At 45.0% G+C, this 19941-nt stretch overlaps 1 protein-coding gene across 1 annotated transcript in view; it reads left to right on the top strand.

Moving 5' to 3' along the window:
- The first annotated feature begins 91 nt into the window (after positions 1 to 91).
- Positions 92 to 19941, top strand: part of CTDSPL2 (CTD small phosphatase like 2) — a 41298-nt gene continuing 21448 nt past the window's right edge. Inside the window, exons 1-3 of the mRNA XM_082768719.1 lie at positions 92 to 349; positions 16018 to 16226; positions 19660 to 19798. Of these exons, the coding sequence (XP_082624845.1) occupies positions 16035 to 16226; positions 19660 to 19798 (331 nt within the window). The 5' untranslated portion in view covers positions 92 to 349; positions 16018 to 16034. The remainder of the gene's footprint in view (positions 350 to 16017; positions 16227 to 19659; positions 19799 to 19941) is intronic.

Here is a 19941-nt window from a genome sequence, read left to right as displayed (position 1 = left end):
CCCACCTCCTCCTCCTCCTCCTCCTCCTCCTCCTCCTCCTCCCCCCAGCCGTGGCTGCGCGTGCGCGGCGGCCCCGCTGCCATCCGGGTCCCTCGGTGCGGTGCAGCAGGTCGGTAGGCGGGAAATGGCGACTGGCTGCTGAGCGCCCGCGGAGCGCCGAGCCCCGGCGGCGGCTGTGGCTGTGGCTGTGGCGGTGGCGGCGGCGGCGGCTGTGGCGGTGTAAACACAGCGGCACCCGCACGGCCCGGCCCGGCTCCGCGACGCCGCGGCCTCGGCCCGGCACGGCCACCTCCGGCCGCCGGGGGCCCGGCCAGCGGGGGCCCGCCTCCCCGGCACCCCGCGCCCTCAGGTAAGCGAGGCGGCGGCTGCGGGCAGCGCGGTGGTCCCGCGGGGGGGGACACGGAGAATTTGGGGAAGGGGGGCAGGAAAAAGGAGAAGGAGGAGAAGGGGCGGCGGCGGTGCGGACACCGAGGGGGGGGGGGGGGGAGCGGCCACCGGGGGGGAGCCCCCCGCGCCCCTCACGCCCCTCACGGCCCCGTTCCGAGCTCCCCCCCGCGCCCCCTCGGCTCCGCTCCCGTCGCTGCCCGGCGGCCCCGGGGCTCCGCCGGCCCCCGAGGGGGTGGGTGGCGGTGAGGGGGCGGCTGTCAGCCCCGCGCCGCGCCCCCCGCCCGTTCCAGGCCTCGGCCTGCGGGGTGCCCGCCCCGGCGGGTGCCGTCCCGGGGCTGCCCCCGGCGCCGCCGCGGTCGTGGCGCTCGCTCCCGGCCCGTTGTTTGCTGCCGGCCTCGCTCCCGGCCCTCCCGAGCGCTCGGAGGAGCGGCCCCGGGGCGGGGGGGAGCCGCCCCCGGCCGGGCTGTGGCGCTGAGGGGCCGCCGGTGCCGCCCGGTGGGCTCGGCGTGAGGCCGCCGCGCCGCTGCCTCGGGCGAGTCGCAGGCTCTGCTGCCGCTCGTCCCTGGGTGAAACGGGGCTAATAACACCTCGGAGAGTTGTTGCGAGAAGTAGTTAATGTTTGTAGAGGGCTTAAAAGACCTAAGTGTTATTAATTAAGCCCCATGACACATTAAGGTAAGAGTTAGTGAATCAGGTTTACACGCGGATGAACCGAGGCAGGAAGAGATTACGATTGAGCTGGAGTAACGCGTTGGATCGGTGACAACAACAGAAAACAAGTTGTAACTACTTCGCGCTGTAGGCACAAGTGAACAGTTCTGTGTAACAGAAACGCTTCCAAGATGATTTCCCCTCCCTCTGTTCCCCCCCCACCCCCCCCAAACCGGAGCCTTTCTGCCTCAGTTTCTCCTGTGTGACTTCCAGTGGAGTGGAGAGCTCCAAGGACACTTGCGGCTTGCCCACTTAAAAGTGTTTCAGCAGTTTTCATAACAAGATATATGTTCTAGGATGCAAGCCAAATCCAGGCTTGAATTCCATAAAACATTCTCCACTTTTCCCCTGAAAACATTGTGTGGAACTTAGTTAAGACTTGATCCTGTTCCAGTCAGCGGAGTATGCACTGAAGCTGACATTCCTGTTTCATCTGAGAAAGTTCCTTCGTTAAAGAAGAAATTCTGCTGTCATTCTGTCCCGCAGATTTAACGGCAGAGTTAGATCATTTTCTTCTAGCGATGTAAACATTCCACATATGCTGGAGCTGCACATGCATTTTCATAATTTAAAGGTAATTTTCCATCTCCAGACTTCCACCGCGAGTGTTGGTAGCTTCCTTCCCCGGCGTTGATTCCCCGGCAGACTGACATGACACTGCTGCAGGCTGAGTAGCATCGAGTGATTAAAACTCCTACCCAATCCAAAAGGAAAGTTAGCCTCCATCTTACGGAGTTTTTCCATTCTCTATTGGCATTTGTTGTCTTTGATCACTTGCAATGCTGGTGAGGTTGACACCAACAAAAATACTGTTTCCAGAAGCCTAACAATCACTTTTTCCTCTTCTGACAGTTTTCTGTGCAAATATCTCATTCCCGTGGAAGAAACTTTTTCATAGGTGTAAGTGGAGTGATAGCTTGGAGTTCCTGCACATTTTTGTTAGGAGCTAATACTGGAAGTCAAACTATTTTGGCAAGAGCTCTCAAGAGAAGGCAAAACAGCATGCATCGAGTAGGATTGGAATTTGGCAGAAATTTAAAATTAATGTGCGTTTCTAGACATCTGTATTCTCTGACAGAAGCTCGAGACTTCTTGTCCTTTAGAAGGGGTAACTGGAAGTTCCAGAACGTCTTCAGGATGGATTCAAATTTGCAACTGAAGAGTTGGACTCAGCGTAGCTGTTTAACTCTGAAGCTGCCTTTTCCAATACCTGGGGTCACAGCTCTTCCCTACTCAAAGCCTGTACAAGCTCTTAGCCATCCGTGGGTTTTCAGCCTGGTCTCCCTAGGGGAGACAATTCCTAGGGACCGCAGCTTTTGGACCTTGCTAGTGTCAGCTCAGGAGTACCCCCAGCCACAGGCTGCCCCCCAAATTCTCCCCCTGACTCCATCCTTATTCCCCCTTTCTCAGGAGCATTCCTCTCAGCAATCCTCCTTTCCCTTCTGATTCATTGCTCTGATCAGCTCAGATGTGATGCTTCTTACTCTTATTAGCCCAGGAAGTAAAGGACCAAGTCTGAACAAAATTCTTTCCTTTTGCTGGCAGCTGGCATTCGCACTCCAGCGTTGGCACCAATCTCTTGTAAAGTTTTAGTGGAAGATTGTTTCCATCTATTGTATGTGAAGAGCTCATCTGATGTTTATCCATCCCAGTTAGGTCTTCAGAAAAAGCAAACGTGCGCCATAAGCGCAGGGCTGATTAATCAAATTCATAATGACTTACAGTTTTTAGGGGGCAGAGTGTTTGAATCATGCTGCTGTGATCCTGCAGAGGAGCAGTAAGCTCTTTACAAGCTGGTTGAGAAGGAGTAGCCGTGTAATTCACGTAGGTTTTGACAGTGTCAGCCCTACGGAGTGCTTTAACCACAGGTTAAGTTGCTCAAGTGCGGTGTCAGTTGCAGTGCAGTGCATCGCCTCTGACTGCTCGGAGGAGAACTTCGCACACAGCTCCTTGTCAGTGCGCCAGCCTAGCGTGCTGTTTACATGGTGAGTTGCCTGGATAGCGATTATTTATTATTTTAGAAAAATATTTTACATTCATAGATGAAGACACATGCAATAACACTTGAAGAATTAACTATGAAATCATCCACATCTAAAGCAATCAGAGGCTGGGTAGTAGTTTCCCAGTTGGCAGCCTTAACTTTTTCTAAATACATTACTTCCTAATCAGATCAGTTCCAATAATTACTTTGATTAAAGTCCTCTTAGCTATGGAAAATAAGATTTTTTTTCATCTTACCTCATGATCCAGGGAAACGCTTGTCAGGACAGACTGGTGTAGGAAAACGCTGAGTTGTGTATCAGGAAAGCTGAAGTCTATTTGCACCTCTGCTGGGTGCGTGCTCCGACACATCCTTTGTTGCCTCGGTTTCCCTACCTGATGCTTTGGTATTTAGGGTGCTGGGACCTGCGGACAGCCCGCTGGGAAGCAGGTATGTGGCTGCTGGTGGGCAGCATTAACGCAGCAGCCGCATCGATCTCTGCTGTAGGGTGACAAAAAGACACAGCTCCCCCCGGGGAAAGCTTTATGAGAGTTGAGCCCCTTCCCCTGGGTTTGTATGCATCGAGCTGGCAGAACCCTAAAGGCAGCACGGGGAAGTCCCCTGTGTGTTATGTCAGGTCTAAGGAGGGTCCTCTGTCCGCAGTGGTGTGATGCTGAAGGTGCTTGTAAGAGGCGACAGGAACTGAAGCTGCCCCTAGTAGTCCAGACACCCTTCTGAATCCAGCGTTTCTGTTTGTTGTGTGAGGAACTGAGTTAGGCATAAAACACTTCGTAGTTTTTAACATAAAAATACTGCATCGGTGTAACTTCAAGGTAAGCAGTACGGTGAAAATAGCTTTAAATAGAAGGAGCTGCTAACTCCAGAGCACCTGGAAAGCAAGTTCTGTATACTTGCTTAAAGTAGCACCGTGCTGAAGTATATTATATATCCTGCTATTTGTTGCCAGCATACAGAGTGTGAGGAGCGGCAAAAAAAATACACAACTGAAGCATCTGGGTTGGGATTTACCTGTATGTGCAAACACGCGCAGTGGCAGCACAGCAAGCACGTCGTTATCGGCAGAGTAAGGCTGAGAGTGAGACTCTAGGGCACGTGAGCTTTCTGGAAGCCTCACGTGAGAGAAAAGGGACCTGCCCTTATTTAGGGTTCGTTTAAGAAGTGATTTAAGTGAGCGAATTAACGGGAACTCGCATCAAATCGGAGCGGCTCTCAGCAGTTCAGCTCTAGCTGTACTGATTCAGCCTAAATCACACCTCGGTTTACTTTAGGCCATTCTAAATTATGATTGCTTTGATTCATCCTGTATTTTAGGAGGTGCTAATTAGAGGCAGGTAGGTAATTCAATCTCCGGATTAGGCTATACCACAAGGACTTCCCTGGCGCAGCGATAGCAGCCTCGTTAGCGGTGAAACCCCTGCACAAAGGGGTTCCCTGTGCCAGCACGAGCCGCGCTGTGCTCGCTGTGCTTTAGCTGGATTTGATGACACCAGATGAGTATTTCCCCCCGCTCTCACATTTCCGACAGCCTCGCCACCCCTGCAGACCCTCGGGTTTGGCACCACCAGCGCGGATTTCCTTGGCTCCAGGGGTGCGTGGTGCCTCCTGCCCGGCAGGCGGCCGCGGTGCTGCCCCGTGGGATCCTGCCTCGTCCACCACTGCAGCCTCAAGGCTTCCCCTTCCGTAGTGTACCTCTCAGGGCGCGTTTTTTAAAGTGCTTGCTATTTCAGGAAGGAGTGGGCTGCCTTGAGGCAGCAGAGCTGTGTTCTGTGTTTGCCTTTGCCCTCTCTGTGTTTCCCAAGCCCTTCTCGCACAGGGCAACCCAGCGTCTGTCCCCGCTTGCCAGGACCCTCTCGTTTCCCAGCGGAGCTCGTCCAGGTACGGCTTTGTGTGTGCTGGATTTAGATACGGGATCTTTGATTGAGTTACCCAGCCCAGTTTGTTTGACACCTTCTTAAACCCTTGTCAAGAGCAAGCCGTTGTAATTACATCAAGTTAAGGACAGTTGGAAGATCTTGTTTATTGTGCTTTTAAGGCAGAATCTATTAATATGAAAGAAGAAAACAAGCAAGTTAGTGGAAACGCAAAACTTTTAATTTTTATGTTCTTAAAAATACAGATTTCGGAGACTCAAATGGAGCTGAAGTGGTATTGTTAAACAGCTTAATCACTGTCTTTGGAGCTTCTTTTGTGATGCCCAGAGGCCAGACAGCTTGGGAGTGCTCTTTAGAAAAGGTCTTGGAGAGCTCAGCTGGAGCAGCGAGCTGTGTAGATATGGCTCAGGTGAAGAGGTGCCATGCTTAATTGGTGTGCTTAATTATCCTGTTGGATTTATTTGAAGATAATTTTCTAGTGATAGTAGATTGGTTTATTATATATCTGGAAAATGTTTTATAATGTTCGCTCTCTAAGATTAATAGTTAATATAAAAACGTCCTGAGGCAATTAGCATCGTAGGGTTCCAACCCATAAAGTAGTTCAAGAGCAGAAGATAAACATTTGTCATCAGTGATCCGTGCTTTCAAAGTTAAAAAGTTATTTCACGAAGACTGCCCTCTGCTCTTTCTCCTCTCTATGTATTTTCTGTTCCCCTTTTTCTGCATTTTGGGTGCTGTGAGGTCAGAGAGGTGTGTGCAGCTTTCCGCATGCCCTTCACCTTGTTGCTGGCAGCTCGAAAAGCTCTGGGCCCTCGTTTGCAGACAGACGTGTTTTGTCAGAATTTCTGGGGTACAGGGCTCTTTCTTTACTTTTAAAATAGGGTGACCATGCTGATAAACCCGCTGCCGTTGTTGCAGCTCACTCGGCGTTGCCAGTCTTCGTTTGTGCAGTCAGACAGCGTGGAGCAGCAGGAGCAGCCCCACAGCGTGAATTTATTGATGCTGAGCACTTGGTGTGCAGGTGTCCGTGGAAGAAGGGACAAATCTGGAGCAAAAAGTACATAAAGGGATGAGGGTGAGAGCCTTCAGTGAGCCATCACGGGATAGAAGCAAATGGAATAAGATCTGGATGAAGTTTTCTGAGGGGCTGGCGGGTGCCTTCTCACCTGCCTGAGTCCTTAGCCCAGCTCCGCGCCTTTCCCCGTGCCTACACTGATGCTGTTCAGCTGCTGCTGTGCAGAGGCTGCTGAGTTAACTCAGCTCATGACAGGTGGTTGTTTAAACTCATTGGCTGGTCTTGCTTATCCTCTGTGTTCAGAGGGAGTTTAAGAAGCTAAATTCTGTTTTATAAAACACGAGTGGTAAGGATGAGGGGAAGACTATATATTTTTTTTTTCTCCTTAGAAGCCCAGTTTTTAAAATACTATTGTATGAGAGTTTTTGATCCACTGTAGTGTTCAGGGACAAAAGATGCTGACCATTAGCATGAGTAGTGTGTCTGCTTTAGAGATATAGATAGATAGATATAGATATATATAGATATATAAAAGTTATTTTGGAGTTTTGGTGCTGTATTGTAAGTGCAACAAATGAGGATCCTTCTTGAAAAGGGTAATCACAAGCACGAGCTAAAATAATCCATCTGGTGGGGTGGTGTTACGTGAACAGCAGGATGTTTTCCCATAGCCGTGCATCCCTTGGAGCCTTGCAGCTCCTGTAGCACTTCCAGACCCTGCACCCACAGCACTCCCTTTGTGGGGGGGTTTGTGGTGTCCCTGCTGACCCCTGTGGTCAGAGGCAGCTGGGGGAGCAGGCGAGGCTGTGTCAGTGCAGCCAGGATGGACGGGGCTGGGGCTGGGGCTGGGGCTGGGCTGCGGCTCGCTTTCGCTCACTGCCAGAAGGCTCTGGTCAGTCTTACCTACAGAGCTTCGTGTTTTCAGACCTGTAGGAGCTTGGTCTGCCTGAAATTTCTCCCCCTCTGTCAAATCAGGTGGAGGGAGGTGAGCGGGTTACCAGGGGAGGACTGACAGGCGCACAGTTGGATAAGCCTCATTTTCCCTGGAAACCAGGCTGTAAAAAAATCTACAAGCACATTAGAAAAAGCTTCCCGGTGTTTGTGCTACAGACTGCAGCCCTTCAGAGAGTACAACAGGCACACAGAAACCCTGACATAAACCACTGGGGCTTTAAAAATCTGCAACCGGATGGTCTGTGTTCCTATAATTGGCCATAAAATAAAAGGACAATTTTAAACCCAAAACCTGGGGTATGCCAGTGAGCGGGTTGGGCCCTTTGGTCTTGTGAGCAAACGGAGCGACACCGCTCACATCTCCCAGCTCAGCTCCCTTCCCCAAAACTGGGTGACCTCCCTGCAGGATTAGCAGCCTTAGCTGCCTCTGTCCATTCACATTTCCTAGTGTAGCGCATGAATCCGTGCCCTGCGTTAAAGACGTGCAGCTTCCCTTTTCTCTGAGTCTCAAGCTGCCAGGCATCCTAAAATGTTAGCCGATTTTGCACGTTTATTCCTCAAAAAGGCAAGGCGGTGCTGTACAGAATCACAGCAGCAGCCTTCGTTCTGCAGCTCCTGCCTCTTGTTTGCAGACATAAACTTTGCAAAGTGAGGCGTGAGGCAAACAGGATCCTCTCTCCGCGGAGCAGTTCTGTTTGTTTGCAGAGCCCTACCTGCTCCTTCGCAGCCATCAAGTTATTATCTCATTACGTCTCATGCATCTTAAAGCGGCAGAGATGCGTTAGACCAAAAGGGAGGTAATTAGATTGTGAAATAAATAAGTGAAATTCGGGGTAGAACCGAGGAAGAATGGAAATGTTATCGTGTGCTGGAAGATCAATCTTTGCTTACAAAACTTCTGTTGTTGTGCTAAATCGTGGTTATTATGCTCTGCATTATCGGCATGTTGTTCAGAAACCTCATTTAACTTTCCACTGAATGGCCAGTGATTTTTCTCCTGTGGATTTTTCACCCAGAACAAAATAGGAAAAAAACAAAACAAAAACATTTAAATGAAAGAAAATAAAATGTAAAATAGCCTTACTGACATGGGGTCAGACAGGTCCTGAAGCTGATCTCAAGAAGGTTGAATGTTATTCAAGTTTATAATGTTGGATGTTTGTAAAGTTACACATAGTGTCACTCAAGAGTTAGTAAAGCTCTTATTTTCCTATTAATTTTAATTTAGGTACATGTATAAATAAGCAAATGAATCTCACTGATGGAAATGTGTAAGAATAAAGTTTTCTGTTTAGAAATAGGGCAGTGGGCTATGAAAAATCAGATTAAAATCAGCATGTTTATGTTATTGAAAATGTTTAGTTTCAGATCTGTATGGGCAGCAACTGGTTAAAAAGACCTCAGTTGTGGTGGCATTTTCCCCATTTGTAACAATGTTGGTGTTTATTTTTTCATCAGGAAAGCCAAGTGAAAAAAGAGCATAATAGCAGCTCCTGCAAGGTAGAGAGCAGGCTTTAAACTATTTGGAAAGGTTTTGAATTTATAGTGCACCAAGGAAGATGTTTTCCAGGGAAATAAGAATCATATTATCATTTAAAGAGTTTTTATCCTACAACACAAAGAGCCTAAAATAGTCTGCTGTTTTTAAGGCCAAAGGAGCAGCCAAAAACTTTATCTAGCCTTTTAAAAGATAGCAACCTGACAAAAGCCCTGTGGAATATGTGATTGCGGTGCTGATCCCACGGAAAGATTAAGGGGAAGCAGAGCAACTTCAGGCTTTCAGGTGCAGTTAAACAAAATTCATCTCTGCAGACCTTGCAAAAACTATCAGCTTCTCCTAACAAATGCAGGAGCTACTCCGTGGCTGCCACAGTCCGACACACACTTGCTTAGGCTTATGAATCTTCTGGAGTTGGTGTTTGCTCATTTGTTGTTTTTTCCTTTTTTATTTTTAATTAAGAAAGCCAACTAATATGAATAAGATGAATGATTAAAAAAAAAAAAAAAAAAAAGACAACCCATGGAGATTTTTTTTGTGGTCAGAGCTTATCACAACATCCTGGCAGGTCTGCTCAGGAAGTGTTCAGCAACCTGTCCGTACCAGGGGCTGGAACAAGAGGGAGACACTTCCAAAAATAGTCTCCGTGTGAGCCTGGCAGCGTGGATTAAATGTCTGGGGAGCCTGATTTGTCCCAAGACAGCTGGTCCCTTCCCGAACCTCAACGGGAACAGTCCTGGTTCTGGTGGGATCTGTTTGCCACTTGTTTAACACTCAAGTACCGCAAACTTTTATTTCCAAACACCTCAGCTGTTGGTGAGCTCCACGGTACCTAAAGGCGCCTGATGTAAAGTTCTTGTCTTGGCAGCAGCAGGGATCTCATGTAATTCCTTTCTGCTGCCACAGATCTCGGGCTCTGTTCTGAGATCAGCTGTTCTGCGATTAACCCAGCTCTCCATTTTCATTTTTTTTTTGTTGGTTAGGAGCCTGACCCCAGCTGAAAAGACTGAATTAATTCCAAGTGTGTACCCTCAGTCATAAAGAGAAAAATATCTTGGCCAGGCGGGAATAAACTCTCAGTTCCAAATGCAGATAGGATAATCAAAACACAGCCTCGCTAGCAAAGCAGTGACAAAACAATGGTGCCTGGAAGTACGATTGCTAATGCAGAAAAATAAAGGAACAGCAAATTTATTTTCTGTTAGGGCCAATTACAAAAAGCCTTTCTCATCTTGTCTGGCAACATCTTTATAAGAAAATGGTTCTTCTTTGCTCCTACCTGCCCTGTCCTAGCCCCATCCAGTCGCCTTCAGCTGCGGCTCCCTTGTTGGTGGCCACCTCTCCAGGAGGTGGTGGTGGAAAAACGCTTGGAGGTTTGTGAGGAGCAACAACACAATCCAGGATGTTGTAAAATACGAAGTACATCAGCTGGAACATGACGAAATCGCTGTGATTTCCTAGGGAAGGAGGGTAAGCTGGTTAAAGAAAGGCTAGGAGTTGTTGAGGAGGGGAAAATCTCCACACCTTTGAGCTAACAAAGAGCATTTCCCTGAGGTTTGTAAAGCGCTCTGGGGCCTGTCTGGGTGAAGGCCTCTGTAAGTTGTTCTGCTCGACTTCGCTGCGAGTCCAGACAGGTGTGCATGGCACGCAGGTTGTCATTTGTCCCATGTCTCATTCACGGGCTGCGTGCCTCCTCTGCCTCCCTGCTTCCCTGCCCTGGTGGCTCAGGCATCTTCACGGGGTGTCGTAGGATCTTGCATTTCTGGAGGGCATCACTAGGCCCACGTGAAGGGAGCTCGGGCAGCTCAGTGAGCACACCTCCATGGGATCGTTCTTCCTTCTGGAAACCTGGGCCACATCACAGTGAAGAAGTGTGCTGATGAAACACAACTGGCGTTGTATGTTTAAAAAGAAAATGGAGAAAGCGGTTGTTCTTGGTTCCTTGCTGTGGACCTGCCTGCTGTGACCCAGCCTGTGTGTCCAGAAGCACATGAATGAAATGAAGATGTTTGCTCAGCAGAGAGGTCTGTAACCAGGCATCAGGCATCGCAGAAAGCTGTTAAATTTGGTGGCGGGTCGCAGCTTTGTGTGTGTCTGTACCTGCGATATGGGCAGCATGGACCAGATTCTTGCTTAAAACCTAAAAGTGTGAAGAGGTGGTGCTGCCTTCTTGGCTTTGGGTGAAATCTTTCAAGGCATGTGTGGAGGTAATGCAGGACGAGTGCTGTGCTTGTTGCAATCAAACACATTCCCCAACATTTTCGGTGTGCTTCATTTTGCTGCGTGAATTTCTCATGCTTTGTGGTCATCATCTCCATGATGGCAAAAACGAGTGTATGGGCAGTTAGTGGAGAGAAGAGAACTTCTTTCTGGCTTCCTTTTGTCTCTTGGATTGTGGCTGTGCTCGGTTCTGCCAACACGCGCTGCGTCCACACCAGGAGCTGATACAATCTGTAGCAGCAGACGCTCTGTTGTGTAAAATTTGTTTTGGATCCCAGTGGCAGGAGCTTCGCCCCTGCCTCGTCCCTTGCTGCTGCTGGGGACCAGCCCTCACCTCCCAGCGCCGCAGGAGCCCCGTGGGGTAGGGTAAGTGCAGGAACTAACAGAGAAGCCCCACACCTACCGTGTGCCTGTCACTCACTGAGCTGCATTCCCAAAGTGTGCCTGGCTGCCCTGATCCTCCAGAGCCCTCCCGGAGCCAGGCTGGGAATACGCAGCTTTCAGTGGGGGCAGCTCAGCGGGCTCACTGAGTACCAAATTAAACATAGGAATTGTTCAACGCTGTAATTCTGAATTTTCCCGTCAGGTGTATCTTCCTATTGCTGATTGCTATTGTTCTTTTACCATCTCAAACCCTTTCCTGTATCAAAAAACCTTAAACCCTGTAATTTCATGTGCCGTACCTAATTTTCTTTCGATAGTTTTGGGGAAAAATGGATAAAACCTTAGCACCGCTAAGGAATTTCTGCCCCATAGTGCGCGGTGCCTGCGTGTGGAGCAGCTGCAGGGCATGGAGTGTGGGGCTGCAGCACCTCCAGCTGCTGCTCCCACATCTCCTTCGTTACCTCCCTGTCTCACAAGCTGTTAATGAGAGTTCCATTTGGCCCCTCTTTGCCATGCATTTCTCTTTCGAAGAATAAATTTTAATTCCTTCCCCCTCCCCTTCTGTTGTGTTTTGTTTTAATAGATGGGGAAGGAATTCCAGCAGGAAGGGGTTTGGGGAGGGTTTAAACCAAGACATGTAATGCAGAAAAACATCTTGAGCTGTTAACTGTTCAGCGTGCTTGCTGGGGATGGGCTTCCTTGGCTTCAGGTCCACGTTACGGTAACGCTTCGCTGCCAGCTGCTCGCGATGTGAAGGAGCTGCACTGTTGTACAGGGAGAATTTCGAGCTGCAGGCTCCTGAAAAGCAACGTGCTGGAAAGGGAACCGAAGGGCAGCAGTTAGCCAGGGCTGCTGAGCGCGATTCCACTGGCAGTGAGCTCCTGGATCTCCTGGCTCCACGGCACAGAGGCCGGCGGTGGCACGAGGTGTTCGCGCCCGGCGTCACTCAGCCCGGCCCCGGCCGGCACGGTGGGGGGACAGGCAAATGTTGTACGTGGCTGAGGAAGGAAATTCAGGGACATGTTTGGGCTTGGTTTGTTTTGACTGAGAGAGTGTGCTGAGTGGCGCAGTTTGGCTTGTGCTCGGTTCAGAAAAGAAACACAAAGATAATTAAAGTAAAAACTGCGCTGCCAAACGCATCGCGCGTTGGGAGAGCAAACTTCTGGCACTCGGGGATTGTAGGTGACTGTTGCTAAGTCCTTTAGAGATATTTATAACCTGAGGCTTGATACCCAGGATGTGAAGTGAGCCAAAGAACTCTCTGGCAATAGCGTACAGATGAGTTGAATGGTTTCTTGCTGGATAAATACATACCCAAATTAACAAATGTTAAATTGGTTCAGGTTTTGTCTGCCTGGTATTTGTTTCAGCTCTAGAAAAATCTGGCAACTTACAGAATAGCACAGTTTAAGCAGTATTTTCATCTCCAAGTTGGTGATTGACTAATGTCAGTCTTCCTTCAGTGCTTCACAATTATTTGTCTAATTCTTTTTAGACATTTGCTTTTAGTATAGCCTCGTGTAATTCCTACCCGTGAAGTGGCAGGCGTCTCAGATTTCTCACCAGAATATTTTAAGGCTGCTGTTGTACAGTCACATGGCAGGAAGTGTGCCAGTTCTTCAAAATGTGTAAGTAACGTTTTAATAAATGCAGTTTACATCTCTGAATGCAGTACATTTCATTATATTTCAGTGTTCATTTACTTAATTCCTAATCCACCTCTGTGGATGGTTATCTGTGGTTGATCAACTACTTGCCTTAGTTCTGTGTTACTCTCTTCTTACCATCCAGAGTTTTTTAAATTCTGTAAATGAGCCTTAGGAATCTCACTTTTCAATTGCAAGCAGTGTTTACGCTGTGTGTAAGTGTCCATAGTGTGTGTCAGCTTGTGTTACGTCCATGTGTGTAAAAACACACACGTGGATATTTCAGGGAGTCCTGGCTATTTGAAGTCTGGAAAGGGCGCATTGCACAGAGAGCTCGCTTTATAAACCGATTAAACTGGCGTAAAAATGAAGTCATATTTATTTATTTACTTATTTTCTGTTAGCTTGGTGAGCTGGCCTGGCCTCTGAGGAGGCAGACAGCTCTGGAAGTAGTGTGGGGAAGAAATGAGGAGGGAGCAGGGGCAAGCCCCTAGGTTCCCTCCTGTCATCCCACCATACCTGACTTCAAAGCACCTTTGAGAAGCTTGCCCTGATCCTTGCATATTCCTGCACCTTTCTTCCAACATCTTTCTGGTTTGCTTCCCCTTTGAGCCCTTTGCCACCGCTTCTCAGCGTGAGCACGGTTCCCATTCCCAAAGGACTCTTCCTGGCAGGACAGACTGCACATAAAAACCCCAAGGAATGCAAAAAAGGGATGGTTAATCTTTCTCGGTGACGTAGGGCTGTCTGTCTGGCGTGTAGGAGATCTGAAGGACCCGTTTGAAACCTCTCGGAGCTGGGGAGGTTTGGTGTTTGACCTGCTGGCTGCGCTCCTTCCCCGCTCGCTTCCCTGTCCTGGGGATGGCTGCCTGGGATCGGATCTCTCTCCTTGGACCATACAGATTGAAGAATTTCAGGGGGATATAACTTAAGCAAATTAGAGGAAAGAGCAAAAAAATAAATAAATGCCTAAGCAGGTTGATAATGCAGCAAATGAAATTCCCTTCTCAACGCATGGAAGGACTCGGGCTCCTCGGGGAGCTCTGAGAACATTTCCAACACGGCAAAACGGCGTTGTTTGTCTCTAACTTCATTCCACCAAATTGCTAACTATTTAGCTTGAAATATTGATATATTTAAACTATTTGGTTTAAAAGTTTAATGGCCATTTTCTGTCTTGGGCTTTATTTCCTGCAGAGCTGTGAATTCCTTCTTCTCCCACGTACAAGAGCACTGAGAAACCTTAACTCAGGTGTTCTTTTTTCAGCCACCCATGATAAAATGAATTCGTTAACAGAATTTAATCACTTAATCAACGAGAAGTTGACTAAAAATAATGTTTTCCTGAATATTTCCAAAGTAAAAATACATTTTATGTTTTAAGGTATCTTTGGATCATTCTGTCTACTGATGTTTGTTGATTTCTTCAATTTTATAATTAGGTCCTCCTGATTTGTGCAGAAGTGTGATAGGACCATACGTCTATTGAGCTGGACTCTTCCCACTGTAAATCATACACAAAAAGTTAATCTAGCAGGAATTTGTAAGAAAAAAAGGTCAAGATGCAGGTTTTGTTAACACATTCATTTTACATCCTTGCATAAGAATGTTATTTTTAACTTTTTATTTTTCTAGTGGCACAGAGTAGGAACAGCAAACTGGGTTTAAATCCTTGGGGACGTTTTTCAGTTTTCCCCAACGTTACTGTTTTTCTGCATACAGTCGATTCTATCAAACTAAATGCGAGTTTTGCAGCAAATATTAATAGCGAAAGTATACTCAGATGGACTCTGAGTTTTAATGCTTCTGTTACTAGAGGGCTCAAAATTGTAAGTAATTTTCATAAATTTAAGCAAATGGTTTCCATTTTCTTTCCTTAAACCCCAAATATCAGTCCACTTTTGCCATAGTTACTTCAGTCATTTATCTGTCTTGACCTTCCCCTGTCTGTAACAGCTGTTGTATTAAGTGGTGATGGAAAATGCTGGCCATGTATGCAAAATGAAATCCTGTGTTTGTCAGCAGTTACAGCAATTGTACCTAACTGAAGTATTTAACTCCTGACCATACCAATTCCATATTACTTTTGCTTAGTCCTCTCAAGAAGATGTTGGTAGCACTGTTATTCTTCGTTAGCTGGAACACCTTTCATTTAAGATTGAGCTGTACCTAACTGCTAACCGGACTGTTTCTGAATGATAATACCACAGTATTTGTGTCTGTGAATCGTGCTGCCATTGCCTTTTCCTAACAAGACAGCAGCTGTTGCTTCCTTACCCATATTTTTAAAGTTATCTCTATTCAGCTGTATGATACATGTTAAACGAATTTCAGAAAACCAGATTCTGATTCCTATTGTGAAAAGAATACCCTTTTCTTGAGAAATCAATCAATAAATAAATTGCCTTTTGTCGTGTCTTCAGCTAGGACATGTGTATTGCTCTTACCTGCATTTCTGGGCGTTACGACTCAGATGGATTTCTTGCTACTTTTCTCTGCTCCTGATCCAGCACATGCAATAATTTTCAGCACATGAATAGTCCCATTCAAACCAACCCGAGTATGAGCTTCAGTCAACTGGAGAAGGCATTTGCCACAATCCAGAAAAGCACTTATATTTATGCACAAATTTAACTCTACCAGCAGTCCAATTGAAGGCTGGAGATAGATGTGACACATTTGCTGAAATGGCCTTTTACTCTGCTCTAATAAATATTGCCTTTGCGTGAGTCTTCCTGTGCTCTAATCGTATTCCCAAATACAGTTGTATTGGAGATCAATCTTAGGTTCCTTTGTTGAACTGCTCTATCCTCACCCATATTTAATGCGTGGTCTCATTTATGATTTCTTCTTCTGTGAGCACTTGACGTGAATTTAGATTTATGCTTCATCTCAAATTTAATGCAGAGCCTTAAAATGATGCATTGTAAGGAACACGGGGCTGGAAAGCGCTGCCTAGGTCATTGAGTCTAGTCATCAGATGCTGAAGACACCAGGCACCATAAAATCCTTTCCATCTTAAAAACAGTTAGATTTTTTGTTCCTGCTACTTGGGCTGGAGGGTTATGCAAAAACCTCATTGATCTAATGGTTAGATGTATTTGTGGCCAGATGATATTCATTTGTTCTTCTGCCAGTGTTATGCTTCAGCTTAAATAGCTCTTCCCTTTCATTTAAGTTTAGCCATATATATGTGTGTGTGTGTGGATGTAAAAGCTCAGTGCATCAGAACACTGTCAGTGTTATATAATTTTTTCAGTTCCTGATCTGAAGCTTAATGCGTTTCTTCAATGACTAAGTATACTTGTTTTTTCCCTTTATAGCTTTACATGTGGTACACATGAAAATGAGGCTGAGAACGCGGAAGGCTTCTCAGCAGTCGAATCAAATCCACACGCAACGTGCTTTGAGGGCAAAGAGGAAACACTCGGAGGTGGAAGAGAGCTTACCTGTTGGCGGAGGAAAACCACAGAAAAATGAAACTGGCTTATTGTCTTCAATCAAAAAGTTTATTAAAGGAAGCACACCGAAGGTACAGTGTCAGTGGGTTTCTTCTTTTGTTTTTTAATTGGGTCATATTCAATTAATTTTGATTTTAAAATGCTTCTATTAAGAGTAAATAAAAATATGTAAATGGAAAGCTGGGGCTAAACCGCTAAATCTCATCTGCCTTGATACAAACAGAAACCTAAATTTACTAATTTTCACATGTTAAAACATGTCGAATGTAGGTTCTGAGAGAGAATTACATGTATGGCTTTGATAGGCTGAATGCAACCTTGCAATTGCTTCCAAAATCTCATTTTTTTTCTGCAAAGAGAAAGGCCAATAAAAAAAAAAAAACAAACAAACAAAAAAAAAAAGTCTTCATTCAGTTCCAGCAATGCAAATATTGATATTACTTAGCTGTAAATTTTAAAGAGTACCCAGGAAGTCATAGCACTGGTTATGAACTATATGGTTTAAAAAAAGTGATTTGAATGCAGAATAATTTTCTGTTTTCTGAACTAAGTGTTGAAAAGATAACTTTGTAAATTTTAATTAAAGTAACAATGTAATCTTAAATTGTCAAAAATATAATGAAATTTAATCTTTAATATGTTGACTACTTATCATAAGAGTATTGAGGTACTGACAAAGAAATACTTCAGTAGAAAGAAAATGCTTAAAACCACTTACATTTTCATTGAAGTAGGACAATTAAGCCATTTTACATTCAGCACCTATGTGGCACGACAGTGCAACATTTTGGCTGCAAAACCTCTGCAACAAAAAGCTGAAATCTAAGCAAAACATTTTACGTAGGAATTTCAAGATAAGAGAAATATATCTGTTTTTTCTTTTTTTTTTTTTTTTCTCCCTAAGGTTTTGTTAACTTTCTCTCTTCCCCTCTTCTCTCTCCCAAATCTTTGAATTACATTTCATTCTTCTTTTTTTTTTCTTGACAGTTTTTTTAAAATATAAAATGTCCACGTTTTTCTTCTGTTCCCTTTCATGTCCTCTCCTGTGTCTGTAGCAGGACTTGGAGTGGCTCCAGTGGCATTAGCATGGCATGATATTGATACTGCCGGGCTATCTTCCAAAGCGCTAATGACTTAACAAAGTAGTCTTGTGGCTGCCATGGAAACGTTATAACTCTGTGAGATAGTGTATGTGTACAACTTGCATAGTAGTTCATTTCTGGGTACGTTGAAATCTAAGTCACCACAGCGATTGTACGGATTTGTGGCAATAAATGTCTTCATAGCTAGTTTATTGTTACAATTTTGATGGTAGTCATAACTCATCTGATATTGTAAAGGTGGCTTATCGGAAATACTCCTTCAACAAACGGAACCTGAAAAACCATTATAGCTATTTAGGTAGAGAAACTAGAGCCTAACACGTGGCTGTAGGAATGTGGATGGTGATGGGTCTGATCTTGAGGTCTTTTCCAACTCAGAGCCCATGTGCAAGTCGGGGCTAGTTAGGGAATACAAAAGAGTATTTATTATTTACAAAATGACAAGTCTGATCTACCTGAAAAACTGATGTGTGTATGCATTCAGGAAGTACTACAGTATACTGCAATAAGATTTCCACTGTATAAATCAAGGAGAATTGCAACCTTGTGTGTAATTTCATCTTTAAATTCTATTAACGAACTGCTTGAACTCTGACCTTGTAGTTTGTGATATTGTCACACCACTTCTTGTCTACTGATTTATGTTCTTATTACATCCGTGCTTATTATTGCTTCAGGGCTTGTTTATTGTTGGCTGTTTGTTTTTTTTTTTCCTTCCAGTCTGGTCCGTTGCACTCTTTTCCCCCTTTTTTGCCAAAGAATTTTTAGGAGTGGTAGAATTTTATTTTTTGTTTCAGGAAAATAAATTATTTCTGCAGTTTGGTTTGTGGCTTTTTACATGAATGCAGAACACCCAGAGGTACGAGGCTGGCCATCCTGGAACCCAAAGTCCTTTTTTCTCAGGACCGCTGCCACACGGGCAGAGCACTGAGAGCTTTCCCACACCATCACGATAGCTCCTGTTCTGGAGAGGGAAAGTGTTTTCTAGATTTACTGAATCTGTTGTGTCTCTGCTGATACTATGAGACAGATTCTGTGTTTTCATTGTGGTTTCTGTAATGTTCCTGCACTTGCTCTCCATAAAGCACGAGTCATTTTTGGATTTTATGCATAGCTTTTAGAAGTTAATTAATTTCTCTCTTTTTTTTCCCATGTTGAATTTGAACGAATGACCTGAAAGATAAGGTGCCTTGCTGTTCTTTTTATCAGTGAGCCATCTGTTTTCTCTCATATAGGATTTTATGGTATATACATTACCAGTAATTGCTCGTCGTAGTAATTGGATATTGTTCTCACCAAGGTTGTTGGTCAAGAAGAAACTGCCAGTAGGAAGCTTTGGGGATCAGTGGTGGTCACATACTTTGTCTTCTGATATGGCTGTCCATGCATTTCCATGTTTGCCAGTATTTCTTTTAGGTACTGTACTCTTAGCACGGCCCTTAAATTACTTTTTCTAAAGGATCAATTTACCTTTTTTTGGAGCATGCAAACTTTTTTCTTTTTAAAGATGTGAAACTGCTGCTCCCAGAAAGGTAATATTGTAAGTCTAAAGTAGAAATTTTAATTTACTTTAATATGCTTTGTGGCCTTTTCTTTTTAAATATTTAATTCAATTTATTTTGCTTTGTCTCACGTTTTACATTTCAGTGTACTGTATATGGCTGTATTTTAGATTGCCATTTTATTAAGATGTAATAGGTGCTTTGGGGCAAAATGGGAAGAAACCTGTCTTAAATATCTGTGCTACACGTACACACACGCTCAGAAAAAATATGCAAAAACGATCAGTTCTTTCCCATTCATGTAACTGCCACAGAGGAGAAGAGTAATTTTCTTAAAGGTAAGAAGAATCATGGGGTTACAACCCTTGCATATAATACTTGTAACAGCTAAGTTTTGCCATGTACTATCTGATATGAATTGAGTACTACCACAGTACATACTTAGAAACAATTTAGCAAGCCACTTTATGTAAGGATCATGGTGGGACATTTTATATTGGATATTATGATGCAGTTTACTTTCTGTATATTTTAACAAGCAGAGAAATGAAGTTTCTCATCATTCTAGTTGTCTTATTTCTACATTTCCTTAATGCCACAGCACCTAATTACAAATTGACTATCTGGTAAAATAGTATTTAAAGACAGTTTTTCTACAACAGAAATTCCAAGCACAGCTTTCTTTCCCAGTACTTAGCTATTTACCTTGGGTTGTGTCAGTTTGGATGAGTTTAAAATTCCAGCTGGGCAGATCCATGTTGTATGTCCTGCATCTGGAAGTGGAACAATAAATGGACCTTTGGTGGAACTTTCCCTAACAGCTAACATTTTCTGGTGGCATTCAGCGGAGAAAAAAGGCACTACTCAGTATCTTTCTTTCCCCTCTTTTCTGTTTTAAGGAAGAAAGAGAAAATCCTGCAAAAAGAAGTAGAATTGAACGCGATATAGATAACAACTTGATTACATCCACACCTCAAACAGGAGAAAAGCCTAATAAACAGATCTCCCGAGTAAGACGGAAAAGTCAAGTGAATGGAGGTTTGTAAATATTCTAATCATACGTTATTACAGTTGACTGGTGATTCAGTAGCCATCCAGCTGTTAACTAATAAAGGACATTTCTCCAGGTGAAGGTTATTAAGAGTTTTGTGATTGACTTCAGTGTTAGCAAGGCTGGACTA

This window comes from Aythya marila (assembly GCF_965140915.1).
Source record: "Aythya marila genome assembly, chromosome: 11".
NCBI classification, from domain to species: Eukaryota; Metazoa; Chordata; class Aves; order Anseriformes; family Anatidae; genus Aythya; species Aythya marila.
Note: the sequence above shows the minus strand (reverse complement) of the source record. Positions and strands in the feature narration are given on the sequence as shown.